This window comes from Lithobates pipiens, unplaced genomic scaffold, assembly GCF_037356315.1.
Source record: "Lithobates pipiens isolate NorthernLeopardFrog02 unplaced genomic scaffold, aLitPip1_a1.2 Scaffold_23, whole genome shotgun sequence".
Classification (NCBI taxonomy): Eukaryota; Metazoa; Chordata; class Amphibia; order Anura; family Ranidae; genus Lithobates; species Lithobates pipiens.
Window position 1 is genome coordinate 87,013,664 of NW_027507785.1, and position 20,912 is coordinate 87,034,575.

Sequence of the window (20,912 nt, forward strand, 5' to 3'; positions counted from 1 at the left end):
GTCTTACCTATAGGTACTGTAAATATCTCCTAAACGTGCTGCGGCACCATGTGCTTTGGTGTGTGTGAAAATGTGTCCATTAGGAAATGTGTAACTAATAGCATTGCTGCGCATCTACTAAAGGACAGTGCGTGTCTGTGCTTGTCAGGAAAACCACATGATCCCGACATGCGAGCGTGTGAACCTAGCCTTAAGCCTTGTAAGCACGATCGGACTGTGCAGAGACAGACCTGTCACCTGCTGGCTTAGCGGGGATCGACGGAGCCATCACCGCTGAGCAAGCGGATGTTCACGGGGCGGATCATCACTGATCCGCCCCATATGAAAGAGGCCTTAATCTTGCCCACTGTGTATGGGATGAGCTTTACCTGACAAGTTTGTCATTTTTGTGGGTCACTCTTGATATTTACACAACCTGCCACAGAACACAGTCAGGGTGGTGACCTGACTTTTCCCTGCTGTAGTTAAACAATACAGGCCGCTGGTCCCCTCCATGCCCCCAGACTGTGTGGTTGATTTACTAAAGGCAAAAAGACTGTGCACTTTGCAAAGAGGAGCTGCACTCTGCAAGTGCAGTTGCTCCAGAGCTTAGTAAATGAGCAGAAGCGCTGCTGACTTCCATCATCCAATCATGTGTAGTCTAAAATGCTGTTTTTTTTTTAATTTTCCTTACATGTAATTGGATACTCTTTGCAAAGTGAAGCTTTACCTCATTTACTAAGCTCTGGAGCAACTTTGCAAAGTCTGTGTGCCTTTAGTAAATCAACCCCCAATGGCTCCTACTGTTGTGTAAGCCAATGAGAGAGAGAGAGATCCAGGAGAATCGCTACTCTCATGCATATCGCTGGATCGAGATCAGATTTAGGTAAGTATAAAGGGGGGGGGCTGGGGGGCTGCTGCACCCAGAAAGTTTTTTGACCTTAATGCATAGAATGCATTAACGCCAAAAAACATGCTTCCTATCAGGACATGTGTATACATCAGATTCTAATCAGCTCTGAACAGTCCCCCCTATCTCCCAACTCATTGCTGTACAGGAGATTACAAGAGGCTGATATCAACACTAATTGCATTTAAAAGCATATATCATTTATTTTAAACTCCTACATAACAAACCTCATGTACAAATGTTAGTATGATTGTATAGCTGTTAATTTTGAATACAAAAAAAAACTTTATTGTGTCAAAAAAAACGAAAAGCTACATATTTGCATTATATTGTACTTTATATCTGCCTGGTGTTAAGTTTTAGGGCCGGCTCACACCAGAATCACAGAGAAATACAGTGTGCATTCCTGTGAGATTCCTGTGCGTTCCTCTGTAGTGTGATTGCAAAACGCACCAAAACGCACCAAAAAGCAGTGCAAAAACATGCCGCACCAAATTACATGATATTGCAGTAGCATGCGATCTGGTGCCCACTGCGCTTGCAATCTGCATTTGAGGTGCCGTTAACAATGTATTGCCACCTGCAGCAGATTGCAAAGACAGTGAGGTTGATTTACTAAAGACAAATAGACTGTGCACTTTGCAAAGTGCACTTGCACTCTGCAAGAGCAGTTGCTCCAATGCTCAGTAAAAGAGCAGAAGCTCTGATGACTTCCATCATCCAATCATATGCATTCAAAAATTCAGTTTTTTTTAATTTTCCTTGGACGTGATTGGGTATTCTTTGCAAAATGAAGCCTTACCTCATTTACTGAGTCCTGGGCAACTGCACTTCCAGAGTGCAACTGCACATTGCAAAGTGCACAGTCTATTTGCCGTTAGTAAATCAACCTCAGTGTGTTTTGAATGTGGTGCGGGAAATACGCATGAAACACCTTCTCCGCACCACGTTCTGGTGTCAGATAGAACATGGTGGTGCCGGATGGAGCTGTAGCCAGGCATGAGATGATCTCTGCGGGTCAACGCTGATCCAATGGATAGGTGAGTATCTAAAATTCGTAGATACCACCATCAGGTAAGTGCGGGGGAAATAAAAATGTGGAAGTTGGTCAAAGTTCCTCTTTAACTTGAATTGCAGTAAGGCAGTCAATTGAAAATAAATAGATCTTGGGGGTCTATTTATAAACAATGTGCTGTGCGAATGTGACAAGCGTTTGTACAGCCGCAACTAAAAATGTTGTACCCTGTTTCCCCAAAAATAAGACCTAGCGTGATTGTCAGTGATGGCTGCAATATAAGCCCTACCCCCCAAATAAGCCCTAGTTAAAGTCCTTGTAGGTCTTATTTTCAGGGTAGGGCTTATTTACGGGGGAAACAGGGTAGGCCTTATATTGCAGCCATTACCGGAAATCACGCTAGGTCTTCTTTTTCAAGGAAACAGGGTAGTTTGTCTAACATGATTATTTTCTATGGTTGTTAACGCCCTCTAGTGGTCATAACAGGGTATTTTTTCTTGAAATTCTTCAATCGAGAAAGTTTCACATTATGTTCACTAGATGGAAAACTGAGGCTAATCAGCATAGAAGTGATAATGATGGTGATGATATTAAAGCAAGTTAACGGGGAAAAGAATCAGAAAATTGAGCTTTGTTACTGTGGGTTTAATTTGTTGGTAAAGCCAACTTCCAGTTTTTAGCATCTCTGATTTGTTGATTTTCATAATACCTTAAAAAAAAAAAATGTGATCAGTTATGAAATTGCTACCGTTTAATGTATTCCAGATGAACAATGCATTTCAATCCATGTAGATTTATAAATACATAAAGAATTAACCACACTGTTATGTCCTCCAGTAAAAATGTGTCCTTTTCCTGCAGAAATTTTATAATAAATGTACAATAATAATTACAGTTTTAATTATTAATTAAGGTTAAACCATTAAAATTGCAGAATGAACTAAAATAGATTCTGTATATGGCTGTCCTGAATATGACTTCATTTAAGCATAATGATTACACGGCAGGATATTTCATTTTAGTATAGGAAGTATATATTTCATATTTTTTTTTTTTTTCTTCTTTATTCTATAAAATTCAATATGTATATTTCTGGTGAAGGTTTACATTTTTTGTTTTGTTTTTAAGTTTCAGGGTCACTCATGACCACCTTCATGCAAGGCACGATGGCATCTGAGAGGCCCTGAAACCTAGTAGGTATAGTTATTGTTGTCACCCTAAAAGAATTAGTCCAGTCATTGGTAGTTGTTGTATTTTTTTTTTTATTTGCACGCCAAAGAAATCCCTGTGGTTAGTCTACACTAGGCAAACTAAGTCTGGGCATTCGATTTACTAGACATTGGATTAACCCAATTAACCACTAGAACAGGGGTTTCCCAACCCCATTGGCTAAATCCAGTCCACTGCAAGATTTTATTGGCCCTCTGATGTAAGAGACCCTGATGTAAGAGGGGACTGATGGGGACTGTCATATAAGGAGGGACTCTAATGACTCTAATGAATGGGAGACCCTGATTTATAATGAACTTTGATGAGGACTCTGTTGTAAACTGAATCTATGAATGGGGGACTCCAATTTAAGGGGAAACTCTGATGGAGACTCTCATATAAGAAGGGGGGGGCACAGATGTAAGGGGGTCTTTGATTTAAGTGGGACTTTGATGGGGACTCTGATGTAAGGGCAGACTAACTCTGATGAATGGGGGACACTGATTTAAGGGGGACTTTGATAGGGGTTTTGATGTAATGGGAGATTCTGATGGGGACTTTCATATAAGGGGGGGGGGGCTTTGATGTAAAGGAGACTTTAGTTTAAAGGAGGACTTTGATGGGGACTTTGATAAAAGGGGGTTCTGATGGGAACTCTGATGTAAGGGAGAACTCTGAGATGTATTTGGAATGTATATGCTTTGTTTTACTGAAGTTTGTTTTTCTGATGTTCTAAAACACATCCTATTGATTACAAAAAAAAGTAAAACATATTTATTCATCTAAATTTCACTCGTTCATAAAAACTGCAGCCCATGAATATTTGTAAAATATACGATGTGGCCATCATACTAAAATGTTTGGAGACCCCTGCAGTAGACCATTAAAGCTTACTTTTTTTAGATAATAAAACTCTTCCTCCCTTCATCCCCTTCCCTTCACTTCTCTTCCTTCCCTTCTTTCTCTTCCTTCCTCCCTTCCTTCCTTCGCTTCCTTCCTTTCCTCTTCTTTCCTTCCTTCCTCCCTTCCTTCCTTCGCTTACTTCCTTTCCTCTTCTTTCCTTCCTTCCTCCCTTCCCTTACTTTCTTCCTTCCTTCTTTCCTGCCTTCCTTCCTTTCCTTTCCCATCCTTCCTTCCTTTCCTTCCCTTCCTGCTCTTCCTTCCTCCCTTTATTCCTTCTCTATCTTATCTTCCTTTCTTTCCTTCCTTCCTTCCTTCCCTTCTTTCCATCTCTTCCTTAATTTCCTTCCTTCCTTCCTTCCATTTCCTTTCTCTCCTTCCTTCCTCCTTCCTTTCCACTCCTTCCTTCCTTCTCTTTCTTCTCTTCCTTCCCTTCCTTCCTTTTCTTCATTCATTTTCTTCCTTTTCTTCCTTCCTTCTCTTCATTCCTTTTCTTCCTTCCATCCTTCCCTTCTTCCACAGGAAACCGTTTTGACAAAATTATTTTAATGTCTGATATTTTATGCTTCCATCCTTCCTTCCTTCCTTCTTTCCTTCCTTCCTTCCTTTCATTCCCTTCCCTTTCCTTGCTTCCCTTCCTTTTCTTCCTTCCTCCCTTCTTTTCTTCTCTTCATTCATCCTTCCTTCCTTCCCTTCTTTCCTTCTCTTTCTTCTCTTCCTTCCCTTCCTTTCTTTCCTTTTTCCTTCCTTCCTTCCTTCCTCCCTTCCCTTCCTTCCTCCTTCTTTTCCCTTTCCTCATGCCTTCCTTCCTGCCCTTCCTTTCCATCCTTCCCTTCTTCCACAGGAAACAGTTTTAACAAAATGATTTTAATGTCCGTGATATTTTATGCTTCCTTCCTTCCTTCTGCCCTTTCCTTTCTTTTCCTTTCCTTTCCTTTCCTTTCCATTCCCTTCCTTCCCTTTCTACCCCCCCCCCCCCTATTCTTCCCTTCCTTCCTTTCCTTCCTTCCTTCCTTCCTTCCTTCCTTTCCTTTCCTTTCCCTTCCTCTCATTTCCTTTTCCTTCCTTCCTTTCTCCCTCCCTCCCTCCCTTCCTTCGCTTCCTTCTTTTCCTTCCTCCCTTCTTTCCTTCCCTTACTCCCCTCCCTTCTCTTCCTTCCTTTTCTTCCTTATATCCTCTTTCCACTCTTCTCCTTCTCCACAGGAAACAGTTTTGACAAAATTATTTTAATGTTTGTGATACTTTATGCTTTAGACGTTACAAAATGTACTACTTGGCACACCTACACTGGGGAATTCATAAATAAATGTAATCCTTAGGGGGTCACTGATCCTGGGGGAGAGGGGGCATTCATAAAACAGTGGCTTATGGACCTTTTACCCACATGAATTAATTTATTAACCACTTGGCCTCCGGAGGATTTAACCCCACCCCCCTTCATGACCAGGCCACTTTTTGCTATACAGCACTACGTTATGTTAACTGACAATTGCGCGGTCATACAATGCTGTAACCAAAGAAAACGTATGTAATTTTAACTTTTGGTGATATTTGCTCACCACTGCGTTTCTTACTTTTTGCGCTATAAACATAAAAAGACTGACAATTTTGAAAGAAAAAATATTTTTTTTACTTACTTCTATAAAAAAAATATATATATATAAAAAAAAATCGAATTTCTTCATAAATTTAGGCCAATGTGTATTCTGTTACATATTTTTGGTAAAACAAAAAATCACAATAAGTGTATATTGATGGGTGTGTGCAAATGTTATAGTGCCAACGAACTATGGGATATATACTGAAATTTTTATATTAGTAATGGCGGCAATCAGCAAGTTATATTGCGGCGAACAATCGGAGACTAACTGACACTTATGATACTTTGTGGGTACCAGTGACACTAATACAGTGATCAATGTATTCCCTGCTTTGCAGGAAAAGAAAATTCATCACTCCCCCCTGCCAGGATGGAGCTCTGCCTTGTTTACTCCATCCAGCCTCCAATGAGAACACAGAATTTGTGGTACATAGCAATGATACAATACCAATTTGGGGACACAGAAACAACATTTAAGATATATCTGGCGTTCGTAAAGCAATGCACACTTGCTCTAGTTCTAAAAGCTTTCACACATCCTGGGCAGGAAGGAATCCTGGATAAAAGTTACGTGAATCTTTTGTGAATAAATAAACTGGAATAAATTTGTTTTGGGTATAGTTGGAAAAGGTTAAAACCACTATCAGGCTATTTATTGGTCTCTGTGTTCTGCTAGGGAGACATCATGTAATTTCCTGTCCTGGAGTTGCAATAGCAAATGAGATTAAGGTTAGGTTCACATATGTGCAGCCGCATGTTTGTACCTGGGGTTCAGTGCAATTCAGGTCCAAATTTTTGCCTGAATTCGCACTTGAACCGGACCCAAACACGCACAGGACCCGTACGCACTCGGCTCTGCGGCCGCCCCGGACCTGTATGAACCGGCTCCGATGAGAGGCGGTAACACTCGTATGTCATGTGAATTGGATGCGGAGTAACCTTCATCCAATTCTCACATATGTGAACCCAGCCTAAATCTCTACAATGTGAGGAGGATTCTCATCTTGGACAGTTGTTACCAGAACAATGACGCCTTCCCTCTTGTTCAAAAGAGCTAAAAAAAAGCTAAAATTTGAGACACTCCCTCACTTTCTATTTCAGTGATAAGGGTCACCAGGCTTAATTAACCATTTTCCCTCCCCGGTGTTATGCGACTCATTAATGTATTACAAGGTCTAAGATGTGAATGGGGAGCAGATGTGTTAAATTTGGTGTCATCACTCTCACTCTCTAATACTGGTCACTGGAAGTTCAACATGACACCTCATGGCAAAGAACTCTCTGAGGATCTGAAAAAAATGAATTGTTGCTCTACATAAAGATGGCCTAGGCTATAAGAAGATTGCCAAGACCATGAAACTGAGCTGCAGCACAATGGCCAACTGTGGTCAACTCTAAACAGGCCTTACCATGGTCGACCAAAGAAGTTGAGTGCACATGCTCATCGTCATATCCAGAGGTTCTCTTTGGGAAATAGAAGTCTGAGTGCTGCCAGCATTGCTACAGAGGTTGAATGTGTGAGGGGTCAGCCCATACGCTGCACACTGCATCAAATTGGTCTGCATGGCTATCGTCCCAGAAGGAAGCCTCTTCTAAAGATGATGCACAAGTAAGCCTGCAAACAGTGTGCTGAAGACAAGCAGATTAAGGACATGGATTACTGGAATCATGTCCTGTGGTCTTATGAGACCAAGATAAACGTATTTGGTTCAGATGGTGTCAAGCGTGTGTAGCACCCTGGTGTTTAGGCAGGGTTGCTAGTAAATTTAGTTTGTAGTTGCCCTGGTTAAATGTTAGTAGGTCCAATGATTCCTCGCTAGTTCTGGATTTGCTGCACCTTCTCTCTTCTGTCGCTAGGTGGCATTATGCTGGTGACATTAGATAGACACGAGCTTAGCAAGACCAGGTTATGAATGGATGGGGTGCCCCAGTCAATTGACGGAGATTTCTTCAGTCCCTTGGCTTGCTGGGAAAGCCTATTCATTTTGGTGGTGTCAGGTAATCAGGGTTCTGTGCCACCTGAATGGCTGTCTGGATGGATGTGTGTTATGCTGCCTCGGACTGATACGACAAAAGCCTGAGGCCTATCTCGGGGACAGCTGGCTACTAGACTGTCTGAGGGACTATCCAGAAGCAGGAGAAGCAGCGCAGGGTTGGAACTGCAAGGTTGGAGTCCAACTGAGAGTAATGGTTCAGCCGGACGGAGAACCACTTGTGGTTGGAGGTAGAGGGGAAGCTGTCGCCATTAAGGGACCATCCACCTTGTTCCTGGAGACCATTGTGAGTAAGCTGGAGCCAGTACCAGAGTAGTCTTCTCACCAGCCTGGGATTATGAAGAAGTGGGAAAACTTCAGCAACTGCCTAGCCAGGGACCCAGTGGGACAGCAGAGGTGATGCTTAAGGAGCATCTGTGAGTGCCAAGCCAGGGACCCAGCAGGGAAGAGGGAGTGACACTTGAAGAAGATACTGAGTTATGAAAGTGGGAGAGCTCAGGGAAACCAGTGGCGATTGGGTCTGAGAGTCTAGTGAGGGACTGGGAGCTTGGTGAGTGAAGACCTTCAGTGAGAGACTGTAGAGTGCAATGAGAACTATTTGTGTTACCATTAGTTAAATACAATTACCGTTAGTGACTGTTACAAGATTTGTTGCCATAGGAGACAGATGTCCTACCTATATAGAAGTGGTGTCTGGCTGGAGGCTTTCCACTGTATAGCTGTCTACCTATAGAAGTCCCAGAGTCTGTCAATTTTCATTGCATCTACTTAAGGGTGTCCTGGCCCTAACCCTCTCTCCCACATTTCATGTTCAAGAGACAATAAACCTCTTTGCATTAAAAAAGTGTTTGGCGCCCATCATTTCAGCTTGTATTACACCCCCCATGCCTGGTAACCCACTCTATAAGGAAGGATGTCAGCTTTCCCTAAAGCGTGAGGTCACCATTAGGCCTCTTGGGCCCCGGGACCTTGCTACATGTGTGTGGCAGCAACTAGGTGAGGAGTACAAAGACAAGTGTGTCTTGCCTACAGTCAAGCATGGTGTTGGGAGTGTCATGGTCTGGGGCTGCATGAGTGCTGCTGACACTGGGGAGCTACAGTTCATTGAGGGAACCATGAATGCTAACATGTGCTGTGACATATTGTAGCAGAGCATGATACCCTCCCCTCAGAGACTGGGCCGCAGGACAGTAACCCAACATGATAGCGACCCCAAACATACCCTCAAGATGACCACTGCCTTGCTAAAGAAGCTGAGGGTAAAGGTGATGGACTGGCCAAGCATGTCTCCAGATCTAAACCCTATTGAGCATCTGTGGGGCATCCTCAAATGGAAGGTGGAGGAGTGCAAGGTCTCTAACATCCATCAGCTCCGTGATGTCATCATGGGGGAGTGGAAGAGGACTCCAGTGGCAACCTGTGAAGCTCTGGTTCAGCTCCATGCCCAAGATAGTTAGAGCAGTGCTGGAAAATAATGGTGGCCATACAAAATATTGACACTTTGGGCCCAATTTGGACATTTTTACTTAGGGGTGTACTCACTTTTGTTGGCAGCAATTTAGACATTAATGGCTGTGTGTTGAGTTATTTTGAGGGGACAGCAAATTTATACTGTTATACGAGCTGTACACTCACTACTTTACATTGTAACAAAGTGTCATTTCTTCAGTGTTGTCACATGAAAAGATATAATAAAATATTTGCAAAAATGTGAGGGATGTACTCACTTTTGTGAGATACTGTAGGTTGAAAAAAGACACAAGTCCATCTATTTCAACCTTTTAGTTCAGCTGTGCGCTACTTTTTTTGTATGCCCCTAAACGCAGTGCACATTGGTAGACCTAGCTGTGCGTATGGCCCCATTGGTTCCCATAGTGCTGCATTTAGATGCATACAAACCTATGCGCTGTACGCATCTAAACGCTGTGTCTTAGACGCCAGTGTGAATGAGCCCTTAGTGGTCATGGTACACTATCACTAAGGAGGTCATTAAGAAATTGTTTTGGCTTCAGTTACCAACTCATTAGCCGGGGGGGGGATCAAATGATGTCAATTCAAGTAAAGACTTTAAAGGTGAAAAGATAACATGAAATGATATTGGCATGTATTGTCTATGTGTGCTTGTGGTAAAAAGATGAAAATTGCTACTGTCAGAAAGTTTTTTGACTCTTTTGATTTGCAGTAAAATGCGGGATTGTATGACAATCATATGGTTTTTGTACAGTAAAATAAAGCCATAGCACTCGCTAGTTGCTAGAAGGAATCAGCTGTCAGGTTTGAAATGTATTGTAGCAGTGCCCATACATAATTAATACTGTGTACTGTGTACATGATTTGGATGTACTCTGGGAGAAAACAGTGACAAGGTAAACAAGCGCCTGAGTGTTACGTGGAAGAACTGCCGACATTTGTAAGACTTTGTCAGTGGAATCTGAACAAGCGGCCCTAGAGCTATGACATTAATTGACTGCAATTCAACAGTCAACCTACACACTCCATGCCACTCGATAACCGAAAAAAAGATGAACATTTTGTCTTATATCACAGTATAGAGCAGCTAGGGTATTTAAAGTGAACCGGCAAGTGTAAAGACAGTGGAGATTCTTTCAAAGTGTATATCTTGGCAAAAAAAAAAATATATATATACTGCATCAAATTTGTCTGCATGACTATCAACCCAGATGATGCACAAGAAAGCCTTGCAACAGTTTGCTGAAGACAAGCAGACTAAGGACATGGCTTACTGGAACCATGTCCTGTGGTCTGATGAGACCAAGATAAACCTATTTGATTCAAATGGTTTTCAAGTGTGTGTGGCGGCAACCAGATGAGGAGTACAAAGACAAGTTTATCTTGCCTACAGTCAAGCATGGTGGTGGGAGAGTCATGGCCTGGGGCTGCATGAGTGCTGCCGGCACTGGGGAGCTACAGTTCATTGAGGGAGCCATGAATGCCAATGTGTACTGTGACATACTGAAGCAGAGCATGATCCCCTCCCTTCGGAGACTGGGCCGCAGGGCAGTATTCCAACATGATAATGACCCCAAACACACCTCCAAGATGACCACTGCCTTGCTAAAGAAGCTGAGGGTAAAGATGATGGACTGGCCAAGCATGTCTCTAGACCTAAATCCTATTGAGCATCTGTGAGGCATCCTCAAATGGAAGGTGGAGGAGTGCAAGGTCTCTAACATCCACCAGCTCCGTGATGTCATCATGGAGGAGTGGAAGAAGACTCCAGTGGCAACCTGTGAAGCTCTGGTGAACTCCATGCCCAAGGGGGTTAAAGCAGTGCTGCAAAATAATGGTGGCCACCAGTGGCGTAACTAGAACCTTCAGGGCCCCGATGCAAGAAGCCATGAAGGGCCCCCCTGAACCCCAGCCAGGGCCCTTCCCTCCGAGTCCGGCGGTGGAACTCCAGGCCGTGGTCACAGGTGTGACCTTTGTGAGCCCTGTAGTTCCACCACTGGTATCAGTAGTTTTTTTTTATTATTTTTATTTTTTATTTTTAGGTGCCCCATTGGGGGACTGTCCCTAGGCAGGATGGGGTCCCCGTCCCCAGAAGAGATGAGGTCCTTTTCTCCAGGGCAGATGAAGTTACTTCTCCCAGGTGAGAAGGGGTCCCTGTCCCCAGGGAAGGTGGGGGTCCCTGTCCCCACGTGAGAAGGGGTCCCTGTCCCCAGGGGGAGATGGAGGGGGTATGTAATGGTGTGTGGGGGATGGGGTCCTCTCACTCACCATGACCAAGCTGTAGGCCGCACACTCATCCATGTTGGCCTGAGCTTCATCCAGTGTGCTGGACGGGCAATCAGCATATCTCCCAGAAAGACCTTTCATCATCTGTGTATGATGGGGGAGGAGGGGGCCTGGCAGACAAGCCTGCAGTATCCTCCGGGGAGCTCTCATAGGGCTGCACTGCATCTGTGTGCTTAAAGTTTGTTTACCCGGGAGAAGTATGCAGTGCAGTGTGGGTCGGACTCGGGGGGGGGGGGCGGGACTCTGGCTGGGGAGAGCAGACATCGGACTGAGCGGCAATGCATGGAGCAGGGGAGGGGTACTCTGAGGAGCCGGCCGAGGACACAGGTCATGCGGGGAATGCACAGCTAAAGAGCAGCCAGTGCGATAGTCGAGCATGGAGCTCTGCTAGTCACCCTCCACCTCCAGCCACCCGTGTGCATGGTGCACTGGTACCCCTAGCTGCCTATGCTGCTGCCGGCCATATGTAGAGGGGGCTGCATGGGCCCCTTGCATCGCAGGGCCCGGTTGCGGTCGCAACTGCTGCACCCCCTATAGTTACGCCCCTGGTGGCCACACAAAATATTGACACTTTGGGCCCAATTTGGACATTTTGTGTGTTGAGTTATTTTGAGGGGACAGCAAATTTACACTGTTATACAAGCTGTACACTCACTACATTGTAGCAAAGTGTCATTTCTTCAGTGTTGTCACATGAAAAGATATAATAAAATATTTACAAAAATGCGAGGGGTGTACTCACTTTTGTGAGATACTGTATATTCTGTTTCAAATCGTGAAAAATAAGGACGCTACCTGTAAATTGCAATTAGTACAGTTGTTACAAGTAAACAGTAAGAGTAAAAATCAGTTAATCCAAGATAGTATCTACCAATTCATATAGCGAAAAATCCAGAAAAAATCTCCAAAAATAAGTAAATGTCCAATCACCATGTTCATATACAGTGAAGATGATGTGGTAAGTGCTCCAGTCTGCATATAAGTGCTTCACCACAGTGAAAAAACAGTATGCGCTCACCAGGACTATTTGGCTACAGCGTGACCATCAGTCATATACATATATTTCTTCTCAAACATCAAAGGACACAGAGCAGCCATATACACTACTACCTGGGTTATACGCCACCTTTAGGTGAATGGACACTGGTGGAATAACAGAAACAGGAAGTGCCCCTCCATATAACCCCTCCCATACAGGAGATACTTCTGTTTTTTAGCCAGTGTCTAAAAGGTGGATGGTCACTTTTGAGCTTTCTTTGAGCTTCTATGCTGTAATCCCGTAGAGGTTCTTAGGAATCAAGGGGGGCAGCTGTTTCAAATCAAATCCATTTCAAAACAGCTACTATGCTAAGATAAATGGTACCCAAGCCTCCTAAAGAAGATTAAGGATCAACGACAAGGTTTTGCGTGTAATGCGACCTTCAGGCGCTGGACCCTGTGTAGTGGAATCCTGGACACCACAGTGCTAAGGCATTCCTGCAGGGTGCTGTACAGGTCTAAAGGGAGTGGACCATAAAACATGAAAGGGTACCCAGTCCTTGAAGATCCATGGTGACTGGAAGAACAGGTCTTTGGTATAGGAGTCTTCCAAGGGGGAATTTTGGTACTGAGGAACTTGTGTATTTGTGTCACAAAGCCAGTTACCCCTGCTTCAGCAAGCTTTGTCTTCCAAGAGGCATTCTGGGGGAGTGCTGCAGCTAAGGACACGTGTTTCATCAGTGGCTCCTGTAGAGGCTAAATGGAACTCTGCTGTAATAGCCTCCCCTTAAAGACTGGAGGGGACCAGACAATCTGAGCCACTGCGTCTATCCGGCATTGTGTCTACTACCAGTGCTTCCACCTCAGAGTTTATTACAAAGGAGAATCTGGCATCAGCTTTGGCTAGTTTAGAAAGCAAGATTGCTGGAATAATCGCTTCAGTCACACAGGGTGGGAGAAAACGTGACAGATCCCTTTCCCCTATTCTTCCTATATTGCAGCAAGACTGGGTTGATGAGGTAGAAGATGTAATGGCCGATCAGGCAGCTGATATCCAAACAGAGGAATCTGCCTTAAATGATTCAGAGCATGAAGAGGCTCAGATTATATCACAAAAGCTTCTCATCTATACGCTTACGCAGATGGTTCGCACAGCTTTTAAGTTACCTCCAGTAGAGGTCCCGGAAACACCTTGTTCCTCCCTGGGTTCTTTGAAACCACAGCAGAGTGGTTTTCCACAGACAAAACCTCTGACTTTTGTCTGAAGGCGTGTGCCTAGATTTTGTCTTGCATACAAACGGTAAGGAATTGTCAGCAAACAAACACGAACATACTGAAGTACTACGTGGATTTTCAGCTCTTTTGGGCCACCCTTTGGGCACCTTCTGCTAATTTCGTGTTGGTAGAAGTAGAGTGTTGATTCACACTTTTGATTTTGCGCTTTTCACTTTGTGCTTTTCAGTTTGCTTCTGAACGGACGTTCGTCAACCAGACATGTTGCGTAATCAGAGTAAATAACGTGTTCTTTATTATTGGCCTTGGAGTTATTGCTTTGACCCAAGTCCAGTTCAGGAACAGGAGGAGGAGGGGTTCTTGAACCAAAAATTGGTTGCTTTATTAACTGTGACCAATTATGTCATATGCCTTTGCTGCAGGAGCTCCAAGAGAATAATCCAGATGATTTTCGGAATCATCTCCGGATAACGGACCTCTGCTTTCACCAACTCTTGGCATTGCCTACCCCCTATATTAAGAAGCAGGATACATGCATGAGGATTTTATTTTGTTTTTTGGTTGAATAATAATGATTTGATTTGGTATATTTTCTAGATTTTCAGATGTATAGAATCAGAATGCACTTTTTGGTTAAGTTCTATTGGAAGATAGCATGTCTAATTTTATTTGTTTTCTTTTTTTAATGCATAATAAAAAAAATTGTGGAGAATTATACTTGGTTATGTTTTTTACTTCAAATGACAGTTTGGGAGTAGGCAGTTAGATTTAAAAAAATACAATGTAAAATTGATAAGGGACACCAACATAGTTGAATCTTTGATCTTAAAAACTACGGAGAAGAGAATTGTGTGCTGCATTCCGACATTTCATAATTTGCCACGTCCCGAATGTTAATTCTCCATTACGAACACTAGTTTACAAGACCGACTGCTTCTGGCTCGTCTTTGCTTCTGAGCATGCGTGTTTGTACTTTGGACTCTTGTGCAACGGACTTGTGTACACATGCTCAGAAAATCCGAAAACAGACATTTGTCCGTGGAAAATTTTAAAACCTGTCATCCAACATTTGTTCATGGAAAATCTGACAACAATTGTCCGATGGAGCATACAAGTGGTCAGATTTTCTGCCAACAGCCTGTCATCACACATTTCCCATCGGAAGATCCGATCGTGTGTAAGAGGCTTTAGACAGTACCGAAGACAGAGTAAACTCGACAGTGAAGAAAGTAGTATTTCGGAAGCAGTGTTAGCCCTTGTACACACGATCGGATATTCAGACGGAAAATGTCCGATCGGACCGTGTTGTCGGATAATACGACTGTGTGTGGGCTCCATCGGACTGTTTCCGTTGGAATATCCGACCGACAAAGTTTTAGAGCTGGGCTATAAAATTCTCAGACAACATGATCCGATCGGACTTTGTCCGATCGTTTGTAGACAATTCCAATCTGACAAAGTGCCACACATGCTCAGATCAAATTCCTAGACCAAAGCTATTGGTTACTAGCCTTAACGTAGTCCCGTCGTAACGAAATAACGTCATCACGTTCCGAACGATCGGATTTTCTGACAACTTTGTCCGACCGTGTGTATGCAACACCAGCTTTGGACAAAATCCGTCCGATGGATTTTGTTGTCGGAATGTCCAACTGTGTGTACAAGGGCTTAGGGTTATGGCTTTCAAAGGAAACCACCTTGTTGTTCTCAGCACAAGCGTTGTTTGAAAAAACAAGACAATATCAACAGCTTCCCTGCTTGCATACTCACGAAATTCCTTTCTGCCAACATACCGTAATCACGATTTTAACATAAGAATTTCAGATGTACAGATTGTTTGGTGTTAAGGCAGATCTGACATACAACACTGAGCAATCATCTGTTAGGTGAAACACCCCCAGGTCTACTTCACATATTACATTGACTAGAACACCTAGTTTGAGTTTCATCTCTGTTTCTGTTGTAGTGATATTATGAACAATAGAGTTCTATGGGCTGCTTTATTATTTTAAAATAAGAACTGCATTGATAGGTACATTAGGATTGTGCTTAAACCAGTTGTTCTTTCCTTGAACGTGGATTATCATGCCTGGTCAACTCTTAGCAGTCAACTCTTAGCAGTCTGAGGGTGTAATGATGCAAGCTAAATGGTAATAATCTATGATGTTGAAATGATTGTGTACACAACTGTGGCTAATGTTATAGTAATTCGGAATCAATTTACCCAGAATGCTGTCTACTTATTTTGCACAGTGTGAGGTGCATAGATTGGCCATCGGCATAGTAGACCTCTCACATCAGTCATGACTCATTGGTTTAGCATACAATAAGGCAATGAAGGTGATGACACTTCACGAGAGTTCAGAACTCAACGGCTAGTCTGATACCTCTTAGGGCTCTTGCACACAGACATATACAGCTGTATATACAGACATATTTAGACACCCAGGAACCACAGGTGTTGTGTACAGCCATCTGTACAAATTAGTTTACAGGATACAGCTGTACATAGGTATACGCTGGTCCTATCGTAAACACATCTAAGTGTATGAACATACACTCTTAGGCCGCGTACACACGGGCGGATTGTCTGCCCAACTAAGTTCGCCAGACAATCCGACAGACAGTCCGTCCAACATTTGAATGAACGGACTTGACCACACACGATGAATAGACAGTCCGCTGAAAGCTTGCGCGATGACGTGTACAGCACGTACGACGGGACTAGAAAAACGACGTCCAATACACTGCAATGCAACCTTCGGCCGTGTAAATCCTTTCTGAGCATGCGCCATACTTAGTCCGTCCCACTTGCCTACACACCAGCGGACTGTCCGCTGAAACCAAGTTTGGACGGACAAAACCAAGTTTGGACGGACAAAATTACGGAAATTCCGAAAGACTTAGTCCGTCAGACTGTCCGCTGAAAAAGTCCGCTGAAGCCCACACACGAGCGGATTGTCCGCTGAAACACGGTTCAGCGGACTAAGTTGGGCAGACAATCCGCCCGTGTGTACGCGGCCTTAGATGCAGGCAGTCTGGGTCTCGGGTCCCTATGCATACACATATATATGCTGGGACCAATGTATACACTATTTTGGCCAAAGTATTGGGATGCCTGCCTTTACATGCACATGAACTTTAATGGCATCCCAATCTTAGTCCGTAGGGTTTTATATTGAGTTGGTCCATCCTTTGCAGCTATAGCAGCTTCATCTCTTGTGGGAAGGCTGTCCACAAGGTTTAGAAGTGTGTCTGTGGGAATTTTTGACCATTCTTTCAAAAGCGCTTGTGTGAGGTCAGGCATTGATGTTGGACAAGAAGGCCTGGCTCGTAGTCTCCTCTCGAATTCATCCCAAAGCTGTTCTATCGGATTGAGGTCAGGACTCATGTTGGAACAGGAAGGGGCCATCTCCATACTGTGCTTCTGGAAGAATGGTCAAACTTTTAATATCAGAGCACTTACCTGTCCTGGAATCCATTGATGTCGGCACCCCAGCCAATGTTTCTATTGGCTATCAGATGCTGCCGGATTCCCTTACTGACATTGCCAGTAAGGAAATATGGCAGTAAAGCCTTGCGGCTTCACAGCCAGGTCCCTACTGGGCATACATGAAGCGCTCTTTTACTGGTCCAGCAGCAGGGGATAGAGGAGGGAGGACAAGGGGGCCAAACTTCTGACGTACCTCGCCGTGGCATAAACAGGTACCTGGTCCCTACCTCCCCCCCAAAGGTGCCAAATGTGCACCGGAGGGGAGGAATCAGATAAGTGGAAATTACACTTTTGGGTGGAACTCCTCTTTTAGGTGTTCTCTAGAAAGAACAGCATAAATTCAAAAGCTGAGCACTGTGTTAGAGAAAGACCCCATTCTAAAATAAGGATGTTCCGCTGTCATTCCCCAGAGAGGCAGAACGTCAATCTGCCTATGTAAACAAGGCAGATTGCCATTCTGACAAGAGTAGAACATAGAGATCTTTTGTTCCTGCTAAGCAGGAACACAGATCTCTGTCTTCTCCCAGTCAGAGCAACCCCCACACAGTTGGTAAGCACCCCCTAGGGACACAGTTAACCCTTTCATCGCCCCTGGTGTTAACCCCTTCCCTGCCAGTGTCATTAGTACAGTAACAGTGCATATTTTTAGCATTGATCACTGTGTTAGTGTCACTGGTCCCCAAAAAAGTGTCAAAAGTATCAGTTAGGTGTTTCATTTGTCTGCCGCAATATCGCAGTCCCGCTAAAAACCGCTGATCGCAGCCATTACTAGTTAAAAAATAAATATCACCACGTTTGTAGACGCATTAACTTTTGCACAAACCAATCAATATACACTTATTGGGATTTTTTTTACCAAAAATATGTAGCAGAATACATTTCAGCCTAAACTGATGAAATTCAATTTTTTCTATTTGTATATTTATTGGATGTGTTTTATAGAAGAAAGTAAAAAATATTGTTTTTTTTAAATTCAAAATTGTTGCTCTTTTTTTGTTTATGGCGCAAAAAATAAAAACTGCAGAGGTGATCAAATACCACCAAAAGAAAGCTCTATTTGTGGGAAAAAAATAACTTCAATTTTATTTGGGTACATCATCGCACGACCACACAGTTGTCAGTTAAAGTAATGCAGTGCTCACAAAAAATGGCCTGGTCATGAAAGGGGTAAAACCTTCTGGGGCTGAAGTGGTTAAAGAAGCTGAAGTTAGAAGCTGATTGGCTACCATGCACCGCTGCACTCGATTTTTCACTCTCCATTTTTAGTAAATCAACCCCAAAGGTTGAATAAAGGTACAAGTCCATCCAGTTCGACCTCAGAGTGTGTGTGTGTAACTACTATTTTCAATATCCCTGTACATTGTGCTTGCTAAGAAACACATCTAAATGTTTTTTTTTTATTTATCTACACTCCCTTCTGACACCACCAACTGTGGAGGGGAGCTTTACATCTTTACTGCTCTATCAGTAAAGAACCCCTTATGCCGTTTAAGATTGAACAGCTTCTTGTTGAGCTTTATTGTGTGGCCGCATGTCATCTTTAGAGAACTTAAATTAAACCACATTCTCACAATGCTAGAGTCACTATTTAAAGATTTCTATATTGCAATCATATCCACTTTTAAGCTTCTCTTCCCCAAGGAGAAGAAAGTTGAATGTTTGTAGTTGTTCCTCATAACTAAGGTCCTCCAGCCCCCTTTACTAGCTTCATTGCCCTTCTCCGGACCCTCTAAAGCTCCAGCAAATCCTTCCTGAGGATCAGTGACCAAAACTGGACAGCATACTCAAGATGTGGCCGAACCTGAGTTTTGTAAAGTGTAGAATTCAAGTTTTATCTCTGGAGTAAATACCCTTTTTAATGCATGCTAATAGTTTGCTGGCCTTGCTTGCTGCAGCTTGGCATTGATTGGCACTGTTTTCAAAATATGAATAAAATCACTTGATCTGTACCAAGTGGTAAATTAAGTATTATGTGGGCAATGCTCTTATGTGTATAGCAATTCTTTTGAGTGATATCTAGACTGTGGTTATGCTTATATATCTATATTTAATTGCTACTGTGCCCATGTATCCCAAAAAATTATAGATATTTGTGCTTGTTTTTCAGATTCATCCGAGATCCTAATCTTTTTGGCAGTCGTCATATGAACCTGAAGAGGCCATATGAAAACTTTATTTAAAAAAAAAAAAAAAGCTTATTAAGGATTTACAAGCCAAATGGATATTTTACTTGCACTTTTGACTTTATACGGACAAACTATTTGGGGTTTCACTATGTGAAATAGATTTCACCTTGGAGAGCAAAAATTGAAAAAAAAAAATCTATACTTTGACTTTGCCAACAACGGGGCTGGAAACGTTCAACCATTTTGTGTTGAAACATCGAAAATTTGGCCGACTGGATTACAGTTTTATATAATATACAACATGTAAATATATATAAATATATATCTAACTGAAAATTCAACTAAAAAAGTAAAACTTCTGTTTCCTTCGTCTTTCTTGGACCAATATCATATTTATATCGCTAAGGAAAACTGCCTGGAAAAGGGTCATATTTTCCATCAAGCCCTGAGAATCTTCAGCATATATAGAATCAAAATCTTCCTCCGATTCCTAAATGGTGAAATACATTATTTTTTCTAATGTGTTCCAAGAGCTTTTTACCCATGTGTGATTATAGCATGCTGGCTTTGATTATGTAACATTTTTCTTAAAAAAAAAAAAAAAAAGTTGGCTCCTGCCTCTTTCTTTAATTATTTTTTACAAGACAGTCAGCAGAAATGGATATTATCTCTAACAGGACCCAACAACTTTCACAGTCGAAGGCATGGGTTAACATTATATTTGTATTATTACTGGTGTAAATAGAAAGCCAACGGGATTTGTATAACCGGTGCTGTCTGCGGTCAACCCTATTGGATTCCAATGTTTTGCACTTGCTTTTTCCTTCCAACGTAGACGTCTCAATAAATATTATTTTGCTTCATTTTTTTAATGCTTGGTAATAGACAGACTGAGTTGGTGTTAATAAATATGTAGGAAGCTTTATTTTATTTATGGGATATATTTAATTTTGCAATTTTTCTTCAATTCCTGGACATTTAGCATTAAAGTGTATAACATCATAAAATGTGCATTTTGTGTTTGTTTTAAAGGGTAACTAAGTCCTGCAAGCTGTATCCAAAATTGACAAGCAGAGGACAAATCTTTAGTCCTTAAGAGGAGGGCCGATTCTAAAAAAAAAATATGTAAAGTCAGCAGCTGCAAATACTGTAGCTGCTGACTTTTAATAAGCACACTTACCTGTCCAGGGCACCTACGATGTCGGCCGCCCGAGGCTGACCCGTCCCTCGGTCTCAGGTCCCGGCGCCGCCATTTTGGCTAAGGGAAATAGGCAGTGGAGCCTTGCGGCTTCACTGCCCGTTTCCTACTGCGCATGCGCGAGTCACGCAGCGCTTTGTAAAAGGGGTGCGCTGTGTTCTGGAACACACAGTTCCCAGAACACAGCGCGACCCATTACCCAGAAGACGTCGCACAGAGGAGAGAAGATAGAAGATCTCCACGGAGGAGGAAGAGGCAGATTAGGATGATGTGCCTAGCAACAGGCATTTCTGGTAAGTTAAAAAAAAATAAAAAATTCTGTTTTTTTTCAAATTTTTAATGTCTTTTTTTTTTCAGGGTGGCCCTCCACTTTAGTAATGCCTGTGATTTCCCTGCAGCTGATCTTTTCCCTATTACCGACTTACAATGCTTTGTAATGCACTGTGTCTCTAAGTGGGGCCATCTGGGTAAAGGCAGGGCTTTGCTTTCTCATGTCAGAGCCTCCAGTAAGGAGAACAGTG

General features: G+C 42.8%; 1 protein-coding gene across 3 annotated transcripts in view; it reads left to right on the top strand.

Annotated features, from left to right (window-relative positions):
* Nucleotides 1-20,056, top strand: part of TAFA1 (TAFA chemokine like family member 1) — a 636,784-nt gene extending 616,728 nt beyond the window's left edge. The window contains exons 6-7 of one of the 3 annotated variants that reach the window (XR_013262309.1): nt 3,033-3,101; nt 19,175-20,056. Coding sequence is in view for 2 of the 3 variants with exons in the window: in XM_077451975.1 (XP_077308101.1) it covers nt 3,033-3,050 (18 nt within the window). In the remaining variant the exon portion in view is untranslated. The remainder of the gene's footprint in view (nt 1-3,032; nt 3,102-19,174) is intronic. The other 2 variants (XM_077451975.1, XM_077451976.1) reach the window with 2 other exon arrangements.
* The last annotated feature ends 856 nt before the right edge of the window (nt 20,057-20,912 follow it).